Source organism: Convolutriloba macropyga, chromosome 8, assembly GCF_964194025.1.
Source record: "Convolutriloba macropyga chromosome 8, txConMacr16.3, whole genome shotgun sequence".
In the NCBI taxonomy this organism is placed as follows: domain Eukaryota; kingdom Metazoa; phylum Xenacoelomorpha; order Acoela; family Convolutidae; genus Convolutriloba; species Convolutriloba macropyga.
In genome coordinates this window covers 48,100,929-48,123,565 of record NC_134475.1, presented here as the reverse complement: position 1 = coordinate 48,123,565, position 22,637 = coordinate 48,100,929, and the positions used below count along the sequence as shown (strand labels likewise).

Here is a 22,637-nt window from a genome sequence, read left to right as displayed (position 1 = left end):
TTGAGAGGCTGACGGAGGCTATTAGTCACTCAAAACCACGATGCTACAATTACGTTGTTATTGTTACTAATATGGAAATGATTTAGTAGTTGAGTAACAACTTGATTGTATCATTGTGGTTTTTAGTGATTAATAGCCGCCGTCAGCCCCTCAAACGATTTTACCGTTTGACTTCTGACTTATATCTTAGTGTTTCGACTGAGTGGATTTTAAATTCTTTCATGCATTGAATTACGCAATATAGTGAATACGGTCAAAGTCAAAAGAGCAAATTCAAAAGAGACGGGCGAAACAGATAAGGCCCGGTCATTAAGTCCTTGAGAGTAAGGTTATTTTAATTTAAATTTCAGTTTTTAATTCAGACTAGTTGCCAAGAACTTTCCCTTATCTTCTCACAAAGTCTTTTTGGCCGCAGAGTTCATTGCAGCGGTCTTAAGTTATAAATGCCATTATCAAGAGTTATTACAACCGTATTTGTCCCTCCTAAGAATTTGGGCCCTTGTTCAACGTTAGCAATTGTTTTCAATAATACAAATGTGGTATCAAGATTTATGTACATCGCTGCTATCGATCACTTCAAATCTGCTTTCTTAGTGATAGGAATTTTTTGTTCATTCGTTTTATTAAGTTTTGTTAACTCAAAAACGACTTTCCTCATCTTAAAAATAATTTTCTTTACTTCAATTCAAATAGATAAGGTCAACGGAGTGTTATTCACTCTGATTCAAAATTTTTTGAAAAAAGCTGATGGAAACATCAATAAGTTATACAGTTTCTTTATCAGAACGCAACATCTCAGTAATTAATAAAGAAGACAATTTCTCTGCGATTTTTTCATAAATCTACCGTGGCTATTTGCTGGCACTCTTCAGCTTTGTTTGTTATAGTTGAGAAGCTGTAAACTGAGCTGAGCTAGTTTATTCGTAATATATTTAATTGTTCTCGATCGAAGTTAGGAGCAATTAATGTAAACAATTTGGTTTTTTTTAATGCAAAATTTTTGCTGGACTAATTCTGCTGTTTTGTTCTACGACATTCCGTGACTTCTCAAGTGACTTTTTCAAGCTTCACTTCTTCATTTTTAGTGTTTTCATTTGCTTTCATTCTGAAATAAAATTTATCGGTTTATCCCGTCTCTTTTGATTTGCTCTTTTGACTTTGACCGTATTCACTATATTGCATAGTTCAATGCATGAAAAAATTTAAAATCCATTCAGTTGAACCTGAGTGAAGTAAGTCAGGAGTCAAACGGGAAAATCCTGACGTGTTTAAAACGAAAAACGTGATCACAAGGGAATTAAAAAAGGAGAGCGCCTAAATAATACTCGTTTGAGAGGCTGACGGCAGCTATTAGTCACTCGAAACCACAATGCTACCATCACGTTGTTACTTTTACTAATATAGAAATGATTTAGTGGTTGAGTATCAACTTGATTGTATCATTGTGGTTTTGAGTGATTAATAGCCGCCGTCAGCCTCTCAAACGTCTATTATTTAGGTGCTCTTTTTTAAAATTCATATTACCTTTTGATCACGTTTTTCATTTCACGTAAATCACGATTTTACCGTTTGATTTCTGGCCTTCTTCACTCAGTTTCAACTGAATGGATTTTAAATTTTTTCATGCATTGAACTACGTATTATGGTGAATACTTTCAAAGTCAAAAGAGCAAAATCAAGAGACGGGATAAAACGATAAAGCCCGGTCATTAAGTCCTTGAGAATTAGGTTATCAAAGTTAATTAGAGTGTTTGCTAGCTGATATGGGTATTAAGCTTTCTAGCTTTTGGTTTAGAAGCTGAATTAAGTGTTGTTTTAGAATCTAGTTAAAACTAGAATCTAGAAAATGCAGTCAATTTGTCTCTCCTTTTTTCTTTTTTCAATCTCGATGCGCATCAAGCGCGTCAAAGGCGGCTATTTTCCGGCAATATGCCGGCTATGCTTTTAATTGCTCTTTCTGAAATGAAATTTGTTGCTAATATAAAAATGATTTAGCGGTTGAGTAACAACGTGATTGTAACTTTGTCGGGTGATTGCAACGTGGTCGGTAGATGTCTGACTGCTATCCAGGAGGTCGGTAGTTCGAACCCCTATCGTGTCCAAGTTTTTGCATCCAAGAAAATGGTATTGTGTATTGCGATACTGGGTAATTTTTCCTGATGCCAGAGAACCTAATTTGATTTTGTGTTTCATTCACTTGAAGGAACCTTGCAATCTATTAATACATGTTTTGTTGCTGTTCCAGAAAGGGAACTGCGAAGTATTTTAGCTTTTTTTTATCAGGAAGAAGACCATAAACAAGAGAAAAGTTTAAGTCGTCAACGGAAGCGGGAATTGTAGACTTGATAAAAAAGATGTTTGAAGCTATTGAGAATGTCCCACCGCAGAACCGATCATCTGATTGCTCGAGCAAATCAATAAGTGGCAATTAATTATTCTTTTCTTAACTATGCCCCTGAATATTAATGCTTGAGTTTTGTAACCACTATGGGCTGTTTGTTTGGTGTCCATTGGTTTGATTTTTAGGCTGTAATATGGGCGGCTGTCTCTTGATATACGTTTGACTGCAAATATTGGCCGGTGTTCATGGCTATGTACTGTAATAAATTCAATTTGGCAATTTTGTTGTCTGACTCTGCCAATGCAGACTCTGCCAATTCTAATACAATTGCGTCAAGAAGATGTGCCGTCGGTAAGCTGGATGCGCCTATTATAGCCATTGTTTTCCAAAACGAGCTTTTTCATTTTCTGTTGGATTTACTTCCATAGTTTTGTTTGGTTTACTTCCACAATTTGCTGATATTATGACGCCAAACGTCGCGAGGGACTCTTGTATGCTCGTGAATTAAATAAAAACCTTTCATTCTGTTTTACAACCAGTCTGCGTCCACCTCTAATCCTTAAAATAATTTGATAAATTCAATAAATCCTTTTAGTGAGTTGAATTCCATTATAGCATTTGGGAGATTAACGTTTCCTAATTCACTCAGCCATACTTGGGACTGTTTTGTCCCGCCGCGTTTTTAGATATAGCCAAAATAGCATCTGTTTCCTTTTTAGCAACGAAGACGGTCCATGGAGTTGACGAAGACAAAATCAGGTTCATGCTGACACGATACGAGCCCATTTTCAACTACATGGACTTATATGCTCATCGCAGACGACCTAAAAAACCTATCACAACTGGCAACAATACCCGACAACTAATAACAAGTGTAACAGAATCGAATACACATCAAGCATATCCAACTGTGAGCACAATTAGCAGCATTCCTGTCGCAACCAGCAGTGCCTTAGGTAGTCACGATTTTGCACCTCATAGTAGCCGTTACTCAGCAATCCAAAATCAGGGCAATGGAACTGTTCCAAAGTCATACTCGCAGAATAAAGAGAACGTGCTCTTCATGTCGTCAAAGTTACCAGTGTCGTCCACGACCGCCACCTTAGTCTCTGTAAACGCGGAAACTTTAAATGCACAAGATAATAGACGTGAATTAGTAAGTGATTTGAAAAAGTGCGACACAGCAGCCAGACGCCAGTCACCTTCAGCTCATGCTTCTTCTTCCCCTAGAAGGAACAGACACGAAGACAGATTTAATCAACTTCTTGAGGCAACATTTGGAACCTCTGACCCCAACCCTGCGGTGTCGGTTGCTGCAACTGGAAGCAAAGGCCCAAAAAAGAAGGACAAAAGAAACGAGGAGAAAGTTCAAGATTGGATGACAACTCAAATGACTAACTTGTCAGTGAGTGCTCCTGTATTTGAACCGACTGGAACCACTTTTATCAAGAGAAACAAACAAGTTGCAGAGATTGTTGAGCCACCTCTAGCAAACACTACTAACAATGAATTGGACGTTACTGAAGATGAACGAACACTGCTGTGTATATTTCCGCAACAAAATCTGGACAATGTTAGAAATGTGCTGATCGCTCATAATGGGAGCGTCGACATGGCGATTGAAACGTTGTGTGACGTCAGTGACCAGCAAGAAGAGCAACCAATGGATGCGATTAATACGGACGATGCTTGTAGCGATCATCAAGTCGCTGGTCCTTCTTCGAGTTCAGCAACCGGTCCAATCACTGCCATGATAAAGAGAGCAATACCAACTTTGAAAGAACTCGCTTTGAAGGTCATTGATGCGTCCTTAACAGCTAGTTCTCTGGGAGCTGATGCAATGGTGATGATTAACAGCTCAATTAGTGTCCAAGATCGCTCCAATAGGAACCTTACAATCCTCCCGAAAAGCGAACCTGCCGAGGATGCCAATCCGATCATTGATCTGTTAGAATCTGACTCCGAAGACAGCGAAGATGAAAATCAAGATACAGTCATTGAGAACATTATGAGTTCGACTGTTTTGCCATCTGGCAGAGATGCAATGTTGTCTGAAAGCACAATTGTAGATCCGTTCTCAAAGGAGGTCAAATTTAAACTTGAGTTAGGCAAGACAACGGGTCTGAAAAACGCTTTGACATCGTTGTTTGGAGATTTCCCAGGATCTAATGAGCGAAAAAGTATACAGCTTTCAGAAAATGAGTTAAAAGTGATCTACGATGCTTGGAAACGATCGCCTATTGAGTCACAGAATACGCCGAGGCTGACAGATGAATTGAGTCTTTTTCCCTCAATTGTCAACTCTTTGCATGATGATTCAGTAGTGGAAGTTCTTAAAATTTCACCTTCACCCGATAAGTCCAGGGAAGCAAAGAAGGCGACAGCTATGGCCTCTGTACCTGTTACTGCAAACGATTTACCACTGCCGCCCTCGTTGGTCGAGATATCGTCTACAGTGAGTAGTTATCATGTTCAGAATTTGAAACTGTGACGTAATTCTTGTTAACTGCTCTCTAAGTGTATTAATAGATAAAGTTTAGCAGTCATTTGGGTCCTGTTGATTTTTTCTTACGATTTCTACCTTAATTGTCTTTATTAACGGAACTGGTTTTCGGCCACTTCTCGCTTACCATCCGAGCCTAGCCTTCCTAACCTTCAGCTTAATTCAAATAAAGCTAGCCCCAATTCAATCTTTTAAGAGCAATTTACCCGATTGCCATGTTGGTCCACGATGTTTTACTTCTGAAGTAGCAATTGCTTCTTTTTTGGCGCTATATGCAAAACGATTTTCAGAATATTTTTAGGATTGTTCCAACTTTGTGAATAAAGTAAATGACCAGAATAACGAGTGAGCGAAGTTGATTCATTACCTTCCTTTAGTTTTTGGTGCACTTGTTGCTTATCGATGTTAAACCCATATTTTCAATGAAATGGAAAACGAATATTTGATTGCAGGGCTCGCATTTTCTCGAAATGTGTTGTTAGTGTGGTGTTAGGTTCTGGACAGCCCCTCAAGCTCTGCAAGCTCAACATCATCTCCAAAAGCCAAACGAGCAAAACGAAAACAGCCTCCTAAAGTGAATCTTCGAACTGCTCTGGTTTCGGACGACAAAACTGCGAAGGCTGCTTGCGAAGCAGTCAGTTTGTATGAAATCATGGATCAAGAGGAACGAGCTGAGAGATCAGAAGCTGCCCAGATCGAAGCTGTTCAGATTGCAGCCGCCGTTGACACGCGAAGTGCTCCTGGCGACAGAACGGCGGACAAAATCAAACTAAGTCACATTACTGAGTTGTTCCCCACCGTGAATGTGGATATTCTGACCAATGTGCTGCAGGAGTTCAATTATAACATGAAGACGGCAGTAGAGTTGTTGTCTCTTCAGTTCGGATCTCCGCCGGACTCTCTAATGAGTGCTGTGAAGAAAGCTCCTTGTTGGTACGAAGGGTGCTCCCTGGCTCCTCCGTCTGCTCCGCTCATGCAACAATCAAGTAAGAAGCAGATCGTTTTAAAAGCTTTTTATAGCTGCGAAGCTGTAAGCTGAGCGTAGCTATATTGCGGTGATCTTGGTTTTTTTTACGACTCGAAGAGGAGTATTGGTTTTCTTAAGGTTTTTTTTTTTTAACCGGAATTACTATTCGTTCAGACGTTGTTTTGACCTCGAAAGCGAAAGTGAGAAAAATTGCCATGTGAACTAATTTTTTCTGAGCAAGGGAAGTTTGATCATGCGCTGCGTTTAGTGCATGACTTTTTGACTTTGAAAAGTAGTTTTTGACTGAATGGCACATATAGATAACCGTTTTTAGCCGTTTTTTCGTCTAAGTGGCCCATTTTTTTGCTTGTAATTTGGTTTTTTGTAGAAATGATTTTTATTCGATGCTGTATTGAAATTTAAACCTTGGAAATTAATAGCACAGTGTTTTGCAGAGCCTGAAAACGAGTTTCAAGTTCAAAATTGGCATGAATTTCTTGATTTTTTAATTAATTTTTGGCTTTTTTCCTATTATTTTCTTCATTTTTGGATCTTTTAGCCGTCTTTTTGTCAAAAATCAGTCAAAATGACAACTTCCCGTTGACAATTCATATACTAAGTGCCTCTTTTTACCTCGATGTAATTTTGTTTTATAAAATTGTACATATGCTAATCCGATTTTGGTAGTTTTTTTTTCTATTTTTCCCAGTTTTTTGTCTGTATTTTGGTTTTAATTGCTAGAAATATTCTTTTTGTGCAACATGAGGGGCTTTAATTTCGTTTCAATAAAAACTTCAATGATTTTTTAGCGTTAAGTTTTTGAAAAACACTTAATTTTTTTTTATAAATGCCGTCCTAAAAGTTTTTTTTGACCTTTTTTTGCAAAATGTTTCAAAGTTTAGTATGTTTGATTTCTGCTTTTTCTTTTTTTGATGTGTTCAGGAGGATAGATTTTTGTCTCGGATGAATCGTTGTCTTTTCCATGGCTCGAATGCTGAAAAATGAAATGGTGTTAGTTTTTTTTTGTTTTTTTAAATTTGATTTTTAAACTTTCAAAACTTTGATTTGAACTTTCAAAAATCAAGAATTAGTCTTTGTTACGGAGTTCCTTAAATTGTGTCCATAATGTTCACATTCTAGCTTGTATCCTTATAGCTCTGTTCTGGCACCTACATTTATAATGGTTATATTGAGTTTTTCAGTTATTAACAAATTGAATGATTTCGGCTTTTTCTTAGATTTTCGTTATTTCTTTGGGTTGAAATTGATTTCACTCAACATAAGGCAGTACCAAGAGTTTACTAGAAAGCCTTTTCCAGAATTTCCACTCATTACTTTTTATTTTATTTTTTTCCGACCTTGGTATTGTTCTTAATCATTTTTTGCCTTTAAATATTACTCCGTTGCTTTTCTATGATTATTTTAATTTTTGAATTAGTTTGAAATCATGTTTTCTAGCATATATTCTAGAAGAAAAAAGTATATGTTGTTTTTGTCTTAATTGCAGTGATGTCAAATCTAACTGTAGTAGTTTTCTGATTCTTAACTTGCAGCATTATTTTTTGAAAAATTTAATTTAGTTTCTAAGTTATTATCTGCCGTTTGCTTTAGCGATCTTTTTGAGATTAGAATCATGAATTATTTGAGGGCAGTCGATAGCCCTGTCAGCTTTTTGAGACTATCAGTGTTTTGACTATCCTAATTATTTTGCACTTATCCTTACCAAACGTTTTCAATAATAAATATTTTTGCGGCATTTTGTTTCTCTTGGTTACAGTGGTTTGTGGTTTAAATTTCACCAGTTTTTAGATCAGACCGGGAGGGGGGGTAATGAGTTTACGGTTTATTAAAAAAAGGTAATGGTTTCAGCTGCAATTAAGGTTTTTTGTCAAGTTTTTACGCTTCGAGTCGCTTCCGGAAGTCTTCCGGCTATGTTTTTTACAGGAAGTAGATTTGTTCACGCGGCATTTTGACCTAAAAGCGAAAGTGAGAAAAGCTGTCTTGGTGAACACATTTTCGCTAAGCAAGAGAAGTTTTTTGATCGTGCGCTGCGTTTAGTTAATGACTTTTTGATTTTGAAAAGTAGTTTTTGACTGAATGGCACATATAGATAACCGTTTTTAGCCGTTTTTCCGTCTAAGTGGCCCAATTTTTTTGCTATTAATTTGGTTGAATTTTCTTGTGAATTTTTTGCTTTTAATTTTCTTGTAGAAATAAATTTCATTCGATACTATATTGAAATGTCAACCTCGGAAGTTGATGACAAAGTGTTTTGCAGAGCCTGAAAATGCGTTTCAAGTTCAAAATTGGCATAAATTTCTTGATTTTTTAATTAATTTTTGGCTTTTTTCCTATTATTTTCTTCATTTTTGGATCTTTTTGATTTTGAAAAGTAGTTTTTGACTGAATGGCACATATAGATAACCGTTTTTAGCCGTTTTTCCGTCTAAGTGGCCCAATTTTTTTGCTTTTAATTTGGTTTCTTGTAGAAATAAATTTCATTCGATACTATATTGAAATGTCAACCTCGGAAGTTGATGACAAAGTGTTTTGCAGAGCCTGAAAATGCGTTTCAAGTTCAAAATTGGCATAAATTTCTTGATTTTTTAATTAATTTTTGGCTTTTTTCCTATTATTTTCTTCATTTTTGGATCTTTTAGCCGTCTTTCTGTCAAAAATCAGTCAAAATGACAACTTCCCGTTGACAATTCATATACTCAATGCCTCTTTTTACCTCGATGTAATTTTGTTTTATAAAATTGTACATATGCTAATCCGATTTTGGTCGTTTTTTTTTCGATTTTCGTCAGTTTTTTTGTTTGTATTTTGGTTGTTATTGCTAGAGATAGTCTTTTTGTGCAACATGAGGGACCTTAACTTCATTTCAATAAAAATTCACTCTTTTTTTGGCTTTAAGTTTTTGAAAAACAGTTAAATCTTTTTCATAGATGCAGTCTTAAAAGTTTTGTGACATTTTTTTTGCAAAATGTTTTAATGTTTCGTATTTATGAATTCTGCTTTTTCCTATTTTTTTGTTCTCTTCAGGAAGAGAGATCTTTGTATCGGATGACTAGTTATCTTTTCTATGTCTTGAATGCTGAACAATGAAATGTATTCGTTTTTCTTGAATTTTTTAAATTGAATTTTAATTTTCAAAAATCATGTCTTTTTGTTACGGTGTTCCTTACATTGTGCCTACTATCATATGTACAAAAAGGAACCAGTGTTTGTTGTTTTTTGTCTTAATTGCATTGATTAGAAGTGTAATTATAGGTGTTTTCTGATTCTTAAATTTGAGCTTTCTTTTTTGAAAAGATTTAACTTAGTTTCTAAGATTATTATCTGCCGTTTGCTTTCGCGATATTATTCAGATTAGAATCATGAATTATTTGAGGGCAATTGATAACCTTGTCAGGTTTTTCTGACTGTCAGTTTTTTTACCACTTTAATTATTTCGGATTTTTTAACGTTCCCAAACGTTTTCAATAATATAAAATTTTGCTGCATTTTGTTTCTCTTGGTGACAGTGGTTTAAGTTTCACCATTTTTTAGAGCAGACCTGGAGAGGCACTGAGTTAATTGTTTTGATACAAAAGGTAGTGGCCTCCGCTGCAATTACGGTTTTGTTAGTGAAGTTTTGACGCCTCGAGTGGCTTCCGGAATTCTTCCGGCTATGTTTTTTGTTTCGTCGTCTGACGCACTTTTTTCGTTTTACATTTGTTCACACAGCAAAGCTGAAAAATTCAAATTTTATGAATGACTTCTTCCTCTCTTTAACGGCATTTGCGCGCGTGGCGTCATTTCTCACTCGCTTTAGCAAAAGTTTTTAGGTTATTCGTGTGATTAGATTTTGATCATTTGTGACTTACCTCACTCAATAAAATGACTTTTGCACTTTAAAACTTAAGTTTAATTTGAATTTGTTTAAGGTCAAAGGAACTCCTATGTGCAGTTAAGGTCTCTAATAAGAGGCTTCTGTGGAATGAATTTTAACAAGCTTTACTAATTTATCGCTGAATGTTTTTTAGCCTAGTTTTTTGAGCGGTGTCGATTTTTTTTTAATTTAGATCTGTATCTATCTCTATTATATGGCACGCAGGTCTCTTCTTTCGCAGCTATTCCTGCAATCTGCCGGCTATGTTTTTGTAAAGTGCTAGTTTGAGAATCCCGATTAATTATATTTTACAAATCGATCACTTCAGATTAATAGGCCAAATTATATCACCTCGCGTTGCTCCAGATTATAGGCGCAACCCAAATAAACGGGTCTTCGAAAATTTGGTTTGTTATAAGTCCAGAAAAAATCATCGAATATGCACAATCAAAGAGATCTGCACAGTTATCAACGACACAAATTTCTTCGCGTATTATATTTTCCGCAATTATACGTGTTTTTCATCAACGAGAAAGTATTACATCAACTTGAAATAAAATTGGTGCTTCTATAAGATGCAGTGCTCTATGGGCGAAGGTAATACAAGATTTGGAAAATGGTGACAATTTTTATCTGATTTGAATTCAGTGTCGTTTCAGGTGCTGCTGGTGGTCCATCTCGTCCGATCTCACAAGCACCAACTACTGCGCGACCACAGCCACCAGCTGTGCTTAACAATAGACTGCCCTACAGTAAGTTATTAATAGCTGCGATAGCGGCTATTTTTGGGGACATCGTGGTTTTTTACTATTCCAAGAATTTGAATTGTATTGGTGCGCTGTCTTCTTTTCAATTGCTCTCGTAGAGAAGCAATTATTGTAAACGTAAGTGTCTTTTTTTAATGCAAAATATTCGCTTGACCGATATGACTTTTCGAGTGACTTTTACGCCCTTTACTTTTTGCGTTTCGCTTGATCTAAAATTTCCTTTCAATCACAATTTCAAGCAGCTGAACTCAATTGGCGGCAATTTAATACTCAGTCAAATGAAAACTGCGCCAAAACTGTGGTATATATTAACCTCTAATGTGGTTTTTTGAAGCCCACTATTGAACTTCTTCGTCCCATTTAGCCCACCCCGACTGAAGCAGGCTGTCATTGATTAGAGCTCCCACTAGTCGTTCGAGAGCAATTCTTATGACGTTTAGTCGGTTATGTTTAAGATCTGTTGACGCTGTTTTCGGCTTTTTCACGTCAGTGAGAAGTCAATTTAGAGTGGTGATTTTGCTCACACTGCAATAGCAAACTGAGCAAAAAAAGGAGTAGGTTTGAGGCGTGACTCTTTTCATAATACCTTTAAAATGGAGTGAGAAATTGGTGTTTGAAGAATTTGGCGGTTTTTGAGATGGATTTTTTTCAGGTGCGTCAATTTGACTTGTTTTCAGGGTTTTCTCTGCTTCAGTGCTTTTAAGACGGTAAATATTTATGTGTTCTAATTGTGCCTATTTGCCTTTGCCTGAATTCATTAAGGACAGCTAAAACTTTTTATGACATTCCCACTATTTATTCATAAAATATTAGTGAATTTTAGATTTTGCCCATTTTTTTTAAAATTATCTCTTGTCTTATAACTTAGTGTCATCAATGACAGGTTTGATTGGTTGCTAATGAGGCATAAAAGAACCTTATTAATGGCTCGAGTTAATAGTTAGTGATTTTCATGAATTTGACTCTACTTTTCCTCAAAAAATATTGAGTGAATTTTTGAGTTCTGAAGTATTTATTGTAGTTTTTTTATGTCTTATCATTTAATCTCATTGAGGACAGGTCTGTGATGCTCTTAATAGGGTAAAACTTATCGATTTAATCTCTTTTGTTCAATCACTTTCTATAACTTTGACTCTAATTGTTTTCAATAATAATTATCGAATTTTTTTTGAGTTTTGCATGTTTTTCTTTTCAACTTTTCAATCTTGACTCTTATTCTCATAGTTGACAGGTCTCATTAGTTGCTCAAAAGGTTTCCATTAAAGCGAGTTATTTAAATGCATAGCTTTTGCTTTTTGTGACTTTCATGCATGTAGAAGTCTAAGTTTTTTTTAAAAAAATCTCGGTGGTTTTTGTGGTTTTGATTGTATTTGTTGTGCTCATTGCTGTCTTATCACTTAACCTCGTTGATGACAGGTCTCAACTGTGGTCATTGAGGACTCAATTAATTGATGTAATTCTATCCTTTAGTAGCTGTTGCGTTCTGTGATTTTTGCACTAAAAGTGTTCAAAAAGTTTCAGCGAGTTTTATTGCGACTTTGGTTATTATTGTCTTATCATTTTATATTATTAGTGAGAGGACTCATGGACATTTAATGACATTTGCTAATGAGAAATAGACGACTATAGTTGTCAGCTTGAGGTATAGCAGTTGTTTTTCGAGGTTGATCCTGTCTTTTTGAATGTCAGTTTTTAAAAAGCTCTTTTAGGGTTTTTTTCCTTGTAGACCGTAAGTGTAATAGAATTGACAGTCCGAATCTAAAACAAAAAGTCTAGTGGTCTATTAAAGGACTGGTTGCCAATCTGTCTGTCTTTTCTCTTTTGTTTTCTTTCGATCGTTTTTTCTAAAAGATTCTCTCTATTTCTTGGCTGCTGTTTTGCTTGGCGTAAATTGCTTTTATTCAGAAATTAAGTCTGTTGCTTAAAAAAGCGATTGTAAGATAAGCTAGCACAGGGCACTGAAAGGCGCTCGGTTCAGTCTCTTACTGCGGCGGTTGGGGGTACGAACTTCAGTACACCTCCTGTTCAAAATTTTTGCTCGAGCGTTTTGTTGTAACATTCTTTCGATTTCACTTCTTGAGTTACTTTTTCATCCGTGACTTTTTTTGTTCGAGTGATTTGAATCGAGCGCATTCAAAGGTTAAGTCTATTTCTGGAATACAGCCGATTGTGAGCAATGACCTTACAGAGCCCATATGTAGCTCGGGAAGTGATATTAGTGTTCTTGAGAGTCTGATATTCCGTTTGAATTGGAAACATAGTTCGTTTTTCTCATTTTTTTTTAAAAGATAACTATTTTTAGAGATATTTTTGCTTTTTTAAACTAATTTTGATTTCCCCTCCTTGAGTGGATTTTTTTTTGCAACCAGTATGTGCTGCATCGTCCTCTTTATAGTTCATGCCGTTTTGATTTACGGTTTTATTATAATGCAAAATTTTGAACATTTTTATCGGTTTTTTTCCAATTTCTAAAGGTTCTTGTTTGTAATTTAGTTCCAATTACACAAATAAGGCTCTCTTTGGCCCATCAAAGATTTTAATTTCATGTTAATGACAATTCTTTATTCTTTTGAATCAATTGTTTCATAATTTAGATTTCAAACATTATTTTGAGATTTTCTGGCAAAATATTTCAATGTATCGAGCGTTTCAATTCTGTTCTTACGGTTTTATTTTGAAAGAGAGATGTCTATATAATTTAAGTGAACCTCAAAAGCGTGATAATGGATTGTAGCTGTTTTTCTACTTTAAGTCTTTTCAAATTGATGATCATCTTTTGAATTTCTGACTTTTGTGACCGGTCTTTTACAATGTCGGCAACCTCCACCTTTTAGCATTTAAGCAACCGCTTATTTGTTTTTCGCAAATATCTATATTGAGTTGTTGTCATGACATATAAAATAACAGTGGTGCCTTTATTAAAAAAGTTATTAAAAAACGTTACTTATTGAAATTTTTTTTTTCATGTTATTGATAATTCACTTGTTTATTGGCGCTAGGTTTTAGAATTTCAATGAAAATATTTGGTTCGTGATTGAGTTTTTAACGATGTTTTGACAATTTTGGCCGAATATTTCAAGAACTCTTTCGAATTCTGTTTTTGCTTTAATTTCGACTGCAGGGTGATTAAATATTTTTGACGAACAACCTCCTTTGCCAAATAACGCAGTTTTTTTGTTCTCTACTTCAGCTTTTTCAATTTGATTTTAAACTACAAATTTTTATTTTTCGAAAATATCTATTCTGATTTGATGTCGTACTTAAGGCATTATTCTTTTTGCCTTTATGAGTTAACAAAAAGAGGAGATTTTAGGCTTTTTGCGTTCGATTTTCTTTTTTTATTTTTGTTGATATCACTCGACTTAATACAGCTCTAAAAAGTTGTTGGAATTAATTTTAAATTTTTTTCTGGTTGTATTTGTAATTGGAATGGTTGATTATTGAAAATTAACTTTTGAAATAGTTAGGCGTCTCAATAATGTGACGCCAAAACTATTTTTTTTTGTTTTTGCGAGACATATTTTGGATCTTTTCAACAATTGCCCCCCCTTGGTACCTAGTAGAGAATCGCCACTCCTTCTGTGCTATACTCTACCACGATATTACTTGGCCTACAGTTTAGATAGCCGAATAATTTATAAGCGCAATTGCGGACCGCTGTTCATGGCCATGCCTCTCATGAGCTGTGGGATGTAATCCGGAAATCGCGGGTCGATTATCGCGGCGAAGCCGTGACGCGCACGAAACGCGCCCACCGACCCGCCAGTCGGAAATTCGTATCGCTTTGTATTCCGGTTCGGCTAGTTGCCATACCATGGCGTATTTTATTCTATTCAATTTAACATAGTATGTGCATGCGTGGAAAGTTATTAGTCGTCTCTGATTAGTTAATAAATGGCTCGCTTAAATTCTATTCAAGAATAGCCACCCCTTTTGCAAAAGGGGGGCAATTGTTGAAAAGATCCCATATTTTTTGTTTGCGTTTTTGTAACTCAGTTCAATTTCCAAGATTTTTTCTGCCTTATTCTTTCCGAATGCGTTTTGTGTTGCAGAGTTCACAAAATTATTGGGTGAGAAGTGTTAACAGGTTCAGTTCTTGAAGCTGGGCAGTTTTTGTCTATCATATACATTTTAGCTATTCAACCGTACCAGATCTCTTTCTAACAATTCAAAATTTTTGTCTTTCAATGTTTAGTGAATTTTCTCACTTGAGTTTTGACTTGAGATTTGGATATGCGTGGTGGATGCTTTATTTGGTCTCTGAAAGACGTCATATCTTTTGCTGGCTTCAGTGATGTCAGCTGTGAAAATTCGACAAGGTTCTATGTTTCTACAAAATCTTTAGTTTATTCTGGTAAAGTATAATTATTTTGGGACAAAATGGTTGTCTCGCCTGCAATTACGGTTATGTTTTTGACAGTCCGATGCCTGTTCCGGTTACGTTTGTTAGTCGGTTATGTTCAGGTAGACTCATTAATTCCGGCTAGTATTATTTTTTGACATGTAACGAATGGGCTCAATGGTAGCCTGTTTTTAATTGCTCTTGAACGAAGTTCATAGCAATTATTGTAAACGTGTGTCTTTTTTATGCACATTTTTTGCTTGACAATTTTGCGCTTTTCTTTTAGAGAATTCTTTGACTTCTCAACTGACTTTTTCTTAACTGACTTTTCACGCTTTCGTTCTTCATTTTTGAGTGATCGCTATTGCTCCGTGTTGCTAATATAAAATCGGTTGCAGAAGGTAAGTGACTTGTAGCGCAGTGGTTAGTGTGTGTGGCTCTGGATCGGGAGGCCCGTGGTTCGAATCCCCGCGGTGGAGAGGTTTTTTTGCACCCTTAAAGAAAAATTGATCTGAATTAAATTGCCCCGCCTGTCGTTCAAGAGCAATTCTTCCGACATTTGTCGGTTTATGTTTTAGTCTGTCATTTTGATCCATAAAACGATATATTATAGAAGTAACTATCGAGAATGCCTATGGTGTCATCATTTAAAAGCCCAGCAGAGTAGACAACAATGGATTATCAAAATTGTTTCTGCTAAAGAAGTATGAGGTCATAAGAACTGTACTCTTTCACGGTAAGAGAAAAGTTAAACAATTTTCCCAGAACGTATTTCTTGTACATTGGCCAGTTTTTCAATTACCGGCAAAAGGCGAACATCAGTAGGCGCTCAGATGCATTTGTTCGTATACATATGAAATGAGAAAATAAATCTTAGTTCAATGAATGCTAAAAATTCGGAAGTTAACATTATTGTTGAATAAACTCATTAATTGCTCTTGAACGAAGTTAGTTCATAGCGATTATTGTAAACGTGTGTCTTTTTTTATACAAAATTTTTGCTTGACAATTTTGACTTTTCGAGTGACTTTTACGCCCTTGACTTTTTGCGTTTCGCGTGATCTACAATTCTCTCTCAATCACAATTTCAAGCTGCTGAACTCAATTGGCGGCAATTTAATACTAACAGTCAAATTAAAAGTGCGCCGAAACTTGTGCCATTTTTTAAAATTAAATCTTAATAGTGGTATATGTTAACCTCTAATGTGGTTATTTGAAGCCCACTGGAACTTCTTAAGCACATTTAGGCTCCCCCCTCACCTCTCCCCCCTCACCCCCCCCCCCCCCTCACCCCCCCTCACCCCCCCCCCCCCCAACTGAAGCAGGCTACAATTCATTTTATAGCTCTCACTATTCGTTCGAGAGCAATTCTTCCGACGTTGAGTCGGTTATGTTTTAATCTATAATCCTGCAGCAATTAAAACTTCACGCATGAAAAGATCAAGAAAAACGAATAGTAACCGTGTTTGGCTTGGTAAAATTTTATTTCCTCTTTTGTGTTTCAATTTAAAAGAAGTTTGAAAGCAAAATTAGACTGTTTCGCTCAGATATTTGTGACAAAACTAAACTCAATTCTAACTTTGTTTTGGCGCTATCATTATCTTATTGGCCTATCAATCATATGTCAGAAGTAAATTCTCCCACCAACAGAAACCTGATTCTAACATCCACTAACCTCCAACTGATGAACTCGATTATACCTAGGTCATATATGATTCTCATGAAATGTTGATGAAAATAGAAAATCACCTCCGGGATTCGGAACTAAGATCTATTCTCATGTCAATCAAGTAAAATATTTTTAGCTAATCTAAATTTTCTCTGTATATTTTCGCATAGATAACTAGTATAAATACGAGCTAATTTTTGTATATTTTCAGTTCCAAGTTTAATTTAAAATTCAACTTATTGAATTCTTTTGACCCGTGTTATTGACCACGACAAAGTCAAAAGCAAATTTTGAAATCTGACAAACATTACGAATTGAGAGTTGAACTTTGGTTGTTTTATGGTGGCCTTGCTGCACATTTCACGGTCAAGAGGAAACATTTTTAGACAACGAAGTTTGAGCACATGTGGTTGCCTCTTTTTTAAAAAAACTATCTCTCGTGAGGTATTTGAAAGAGGGAAAAATCAAATAGACCAGTTTCGTTCCTGGTATTTTTTCGTCGACAAACAGATTTTTCTTTTGCGTTGCTCCTGTCCAATTTTGATGTTACTTGTCGGTGCAAACTTTGACTTTATGTGACTTTTCTAAGCTATTTTCCTTTGCTAATAGAGTTTACCGAGCTCCTTGTGAAGGTATTAAGTGGGCTCCAAGTAAAAAGAACTGGTTATTTGGCATATGGTGTTCAATCGAACGCAACTGAAGAAGTTGCGTCATATTCATTATCATATTGAAAGACACGATAAGGTGACTCTATATCTGGTTGTTCCGACCCCACCTTAAGGGAGGGGGAAGCTATATGCTCTTTTTTGCAATCAATTTCGCCGATCGATTTGTTCATCGTGCAGAGTTCCCAGTGGTATTGTTAGAAAGCCTGTCAAGCGTAGAATATCAAATTAATCACATTTTGTTGAAATTGTTTTTTTCCAACGCCTGGTTTCCGTTTTGTTTCACGTATTTTGTCGTTTGTTATTTTCTGAATAATGATAGGTCTCAAAGGCTGCCTATGGAAGTATTGTTGATTAATCTCATTAACGAACTGTCTGATCCGCATTCCTGTGAACGGAAGGAACTTTACTGTTTTTTGTTTTAACTGATGCTTTTAAGGCACTCCTTGTTTCCATTAAAGTTTTTGATGTTAGTGAATTTTTGCTGCTTTTTGTTTTTTCACGTTCTCCTTTGAAGACTGGCCCCTTTGATGTTCAAATGTGGACAAAGTGAACATATGCAACCTTTTTCCTGAATAGCTGATGCTTAAAGGCTTCACCAATTTTTGTTTTTTGAATGATTTTGTAGCCTTTTTTGTGTTTTTTGTTTTTCTTTGTAGTTTTTTCGTTGACAGGTCCCATATTCTTTTTTAGAGCAAGTTGATTTGTTATAGTTTGTTTTTATCTGATAGTTTTTTTAAACATTGTTTATAGGTGTTTTTTAAAATGTATGTTTTCTTTTCCTTTTCTCCTGGCAGGTCCCATCGGTTCTCTAATGCGGCATATTTAAATTATTTGATGCTTTGAGTTCGTAACATTTATTTACTCATATACCAGTTGTTTTCGGACATTATATGAACTTTTTAAAAGTTTCCTATCTCTTCCTCATTTTGTTGTAGTAGACAAGTGGAAGTGTGAATGAGCGGGATCGGAACATTATGTGCAAACGCTTATTACCGAGCCTCCTTGTTTTAATATAAGATCCAATGGTAGAAAGTCAGTGGATTGCACATTCTTTATATCTTGAAAATTTGATCATGCGGGGTTCCCTGACTATCAGGTTTAGTTTTCTTCTTGAACCTTTTAACTACGTGTCTCAACGGTCTATATCATCGCTATTTTCTGTCAATCTGCAGGCTGATGTCAACGTTACTTTTGTAATTCTTCTTTTGTGTAGATGCCGAACGAAGTTTCCAGACATTTTGCCAACCCGACTACCAAGACTTAAGAGCTGAGGCCAACTTGTATAGGAATTTACGTCAACAAGAGATGGACAAAGCTAGATCTGCCACTGGCCCAGACAAGGTTCTCAGACAAGAACACTATGCACGAAAAGCATACGAATACGGTGAGTTAATGAAAGAAGCAAATGAACGAGCAGCATTGGTAACTATCGAACAGGTTAACAAAGAGCGAAGTCCAAATGTTCTCGACTTACACAAACTACATGTTGATGAAGCAAAAGCAGCAGTGAAAAATTACATTTTAGAGCTAACTTCGCCAAGAAATACACGTAAATACTCAACATTGAGAATTATAACAGGTTGGGGTAAGAACAGCAAGGGTATTTCAAGAATTAAACCAGAAATTATAAAATTGCTCAGACAGGAACAGTACAGGTTTGAAATGGAAAATGCTGGATCAATTATTGTTTATCTGTGACATTTTCTTTTGGTTTAATTCTTGCGTTTTTCAATAAAACTTAATTCAGTTGTTATCACGAAATAATTAGAGAACCGTTGCCTTTTAGTTACGCTAAAATTTTGAACCAAGTCAGCATATTTCTGCATGGAATAGATTTTTTGACCGTGCAAGACAAAACAGCCATATGCGCGAATCATAGCAGCGTATAAGTATGTGAAATTTTAAAATCAAATGATTTTGGCGAGCAAAAGGCGGGAGTTCGAAATGCAAGTGTCCATTTTACTTAATTGTGATTCATATGCCTTCAAATTTTAAAACTGCGTGTGATTAAATACATATATTGGTCACGAAAGTTGCTTGAACTAAACATATTTTCTGCTCGCATATTGTTTGCATTCAATTCCAAAATGGAAATGCCTTTAACTTAATTTGACAGACGAGAAATTGATCCAAATACCGGTGACTTGGCAATGAGTGAATTTTGACGTGACCTCTAGTGTAGTGCGTTGTTTTGTCATTTTTGTGCAAATTGTGAATATAATGCGAGTAATTGTTTTGCTGTTTGAATTCGGAACTGATTACATGCTTTGTTGTTTACTTAAAGCTAGATTTCATTTATTTTCAGTGACAAATTTTCTGGTCAAATATATTATTTTGGTTATCGCTTTCTGATTTCCGTACGAAAAAGCGATCCATTTAATCAGCATCTATTTTCCTTAATAGACGCTTTAGAGCATTTTGTTTAATTGCTCTCGAACGAAGTTCGTAGCAATTATTGTAAACGTGTTGGTCTTTTTTAGTAGCCGCGAAGCGATAGCGGCTATTATTGGGGACATCGTGGTTTTTTTTTTACAATTCAAAGATTTTGAATTGTATTGTGGCGCTGTCTTTTTTTAAGATCTGTTCACATTTTCTTGATTTTTGAAGTCAAATTGAAGTAGTGAGTTTGGTCACGCCGGAACAGGAAGTGGAGCGATAAAGCGACGTGAATTTTTGCGACGTGGTTTTGCGACGTGAATTTTTTCATTCTAATTTTGAAGTAGAGTGAGAAAACGGTGTTTGAACAAAAGTTCGCTTTCTCGCTATTGTTTTTTATAGCTGCGAAGCTGTAAGCTGAGCGAAGCTATATTGCGGTGCTCTTGGTTTTTACAATTCAAAGAATTTGAATTGTATTGGGGCGCTGTCTTTTTTTTTAAGATCTGTTCACACATTTTCATGATTTTTGAAGTCAAATTGGAGTAGTGATTTTGGTCACGCCGAAACAGGAAGTGGAGCGAAAAAGCGAGTGGTTTTGCGGCGTGAATTTTTTTTCGCTCTAAATTTAAAGTAGAGTGAGAAAATGGTGTTTGAACAAAAATTCGCTTTCTCGCTAGTGGTTTTTCATAGCTGCGAACCTCAACATCTAGTTTTGATGCTTCCATAGTTTCCAAGGAACCACTAGAGGACCCATGCGAAATTGAGAATGTATATGATAGTACCGAAGATTCAACTGCGAAGCTGCTGGTCATAAAAATTGCGTAAACGAAGGAAACTGAGTTGAACTTTTATTCGACATGTTTAAACAACTGAGTACAAAATTGTTATAGGTAAATGCACTCAAATCTAATTTAAAGAGCTTAAGAAAACCTTGCTGTAATGAGAATTATAACGGCTTTAATTACTACACAAATACTCTTATACAAATTCACTCATAGTCCCTTCTACATCTAGTTTATGTTAAGTCAATAAAAGTTCTTTAAATTGTACGTCAGGACTTTTCCTGCTATGATTTTTTGAGATCTGTTCATACATTTTGATGATTTTTGAAGTCAAATTATGGTGATTTTGGTCACGCCCAAATAGGAAATGGAGCGAAAAAGCGAGTGGTTTTGCGGCGTGAATTTTTTTCGCTCTAATTTTAAAGTAGAGTGAGAAAACGGTGTTTGAACAAAAATTCGGTTTCTCGGTTCACATGCGGCAATTTCACTCTGATTTTTACTGTTTTTTCGGTGTTTTGGATCGGATTTTTTTCTAAATGGTTTTCCCAATCCATTCGCAGCTCATTCGTGGCCTAGTTTTTGTTTGAATTTTAATTTTCATTTCTCGCTAGTGGTTTTTTTGTTCAAATGCGGCATTTTGATATTGATTTTCTGTTTTTTTTCTTATTTTTTTGTTCTGATTTTTTTTTGTTTTTCTCAATTCACTGATATTCCTTTCTAGGTCTGGATTTTCTGTGTAGCCAATGAAAATTCTTTGAATTGTACGTCAGGACTTGTCCTGCTATGTTTTTTTGTTTCGTCGTCTGACGCTTTTTTCGTTTTACATTTGTTCACACAGCAAAGCTGAAAAGGTCAAGTTTTCTGAATGACTTCTTCCTCTCACTAACGGCATTTGCGCGCGTGACGTCATTTCTCACTCGCTTTAGCAAAAGTTTTAGGTTATTTGCGTGATTAGAATTTGATCATACGTGACTTACCTCACTCAATAAAATGACTTCTGCACTTTAAAACTTAAGTTTAATTTGAATTTGTTTAAGGTCAAAGGAGCTCATATGTGCAGTAAAGGTCCCTAATAAGAGGCTTCTGCGGAGTGAATTTTAACAAGCTTTATTATTTTATCGCTGAATGTTTTTACCTAGTTTTTTGAGCGGCGTCGTTTTTTTTTCAATTTAGATATGTATCTGTTTCCATCTCTATTATATGGCACGCAGGTCCATTCTTTCGCAGTTATTCCGACAATCTGCCCGCTGTGTTTGTTCACATGCGGTAATTTCTCTGATTTTTTGTTTTGTTTTCGATTTTTTTGGATCGGATTTTTTTCTAAAAGGTTTTCTTAATCCATTCCTAGCTCCTTCTAGGCCTAGTTTTTTGTTTGAACCGAATTTCAGGTTCTGGCTAGTATTTTCTGTTCACATGCGGCATTTTGACATCGATTTTCTGTTTTTTTTTTTTTCATTTTTTGATCTCATTTTTTTAGAAATGGTTTCCCATTTCAGTTCTAGGTCTAGTTTTTGGTTTATTTGGTGAAATATCTTTGAATTGTACTTCAGGACTTAACCTGCGTTTTTTCTTAACTCGCTCTATCTTTTGATCGCTTTTTCGTTTTTACATAAGTCTGACTTACTTCACTCACTGTTTCAACTGAATGGATTTTACACTTTCATGCATTGAACTACGAAATATAGTGAATACGGTCAAAGTCAAAAGAGCAAAATCAAAAGATCAAAAGAAAGGATAATCATATAAAGCCATGTCATTAAGTCATAGTACATTAGGTTATCAAGGTTTATAAGTGTTTGCTAGCTGACATTGTTTTTAAGCTTGTTAGCTTTCAATTTTGTAGCTCAATTAAGTATAGTTTTTTAGAATAACTGATACTGCACGCCTAATTAGATTACCGATATGCATCAAGCCCGTCACCGGCGGCTATTTTCCGGCAATATCCTGGCTATGTTTGAGAAATAAAGTCTAGGTTGCTAAAACATAACCGATTGTAAGCTAGATTATAAGTGACGTTATTTTCTGGTCATATTTTGCGCGATTACTAGATGTAGAATACTATTAAGTTAGCATACTAATTTTTGTAATATTTTAATTATTCCTTTTTTAATAGCCTTGTCAGCAATTTCAGGCGGCCATTATAGCGCTCCTAATTTTTTTTACAATTGAAAGAATTTGAATTCTATTGGGGTGCTGTCTTTTAAAATCTGTTCACACATTTTCATGATTTTTGAAGTCAAACTGGAGTAGCGATTTTGGTCACGCCGAAACAGGAAGTGGAGCAAAAAAGCGAGTGGTTTTGCGGTGTGCAATTTTTCGGCTCTAAATTTAAAGTAGAGTGAGAAAAC

General features: G+C 35.6%; 1 protein-coding gene across 1 annotated transcript in view; it reads left to right on the top strand.

Annotated features, from left to right (window-relative positions):
• The window catches only part of LOC142344776 (uncharacterized), a 41,933-nt gene extending 22,458 nt beyond the window's left edge, over nucleotides 1-19,475 (top strand). The window contains exons 4-7 of the mRNA XM_075396702.1: nucleotides 3,061-4,796; nucleotides 5,338-5,830; nucleotides 10,345-10,437; nucleotides 18,345-19,475. Coding sequence (XP_075252817.1) covers nucleotides 3,061-4,796; nucleotides 5,338-5,830; nucleotides 10,345-10,437; nucleotides 18,345-18,829 — 2,807 coding nt within the window. The 3' untranslated portion in view covers nucleotides 18,830-19,475. The remainder of the gene's footprint in view (nucleotides 1-3,060; nucleotides 4,797-5,337; nucleotides 5,831-10,344; nucleotides 10,438-18,344) is intronic.
• Nucleotides 19,476-22,637: the final 3,162 nt, after the last annotated feature.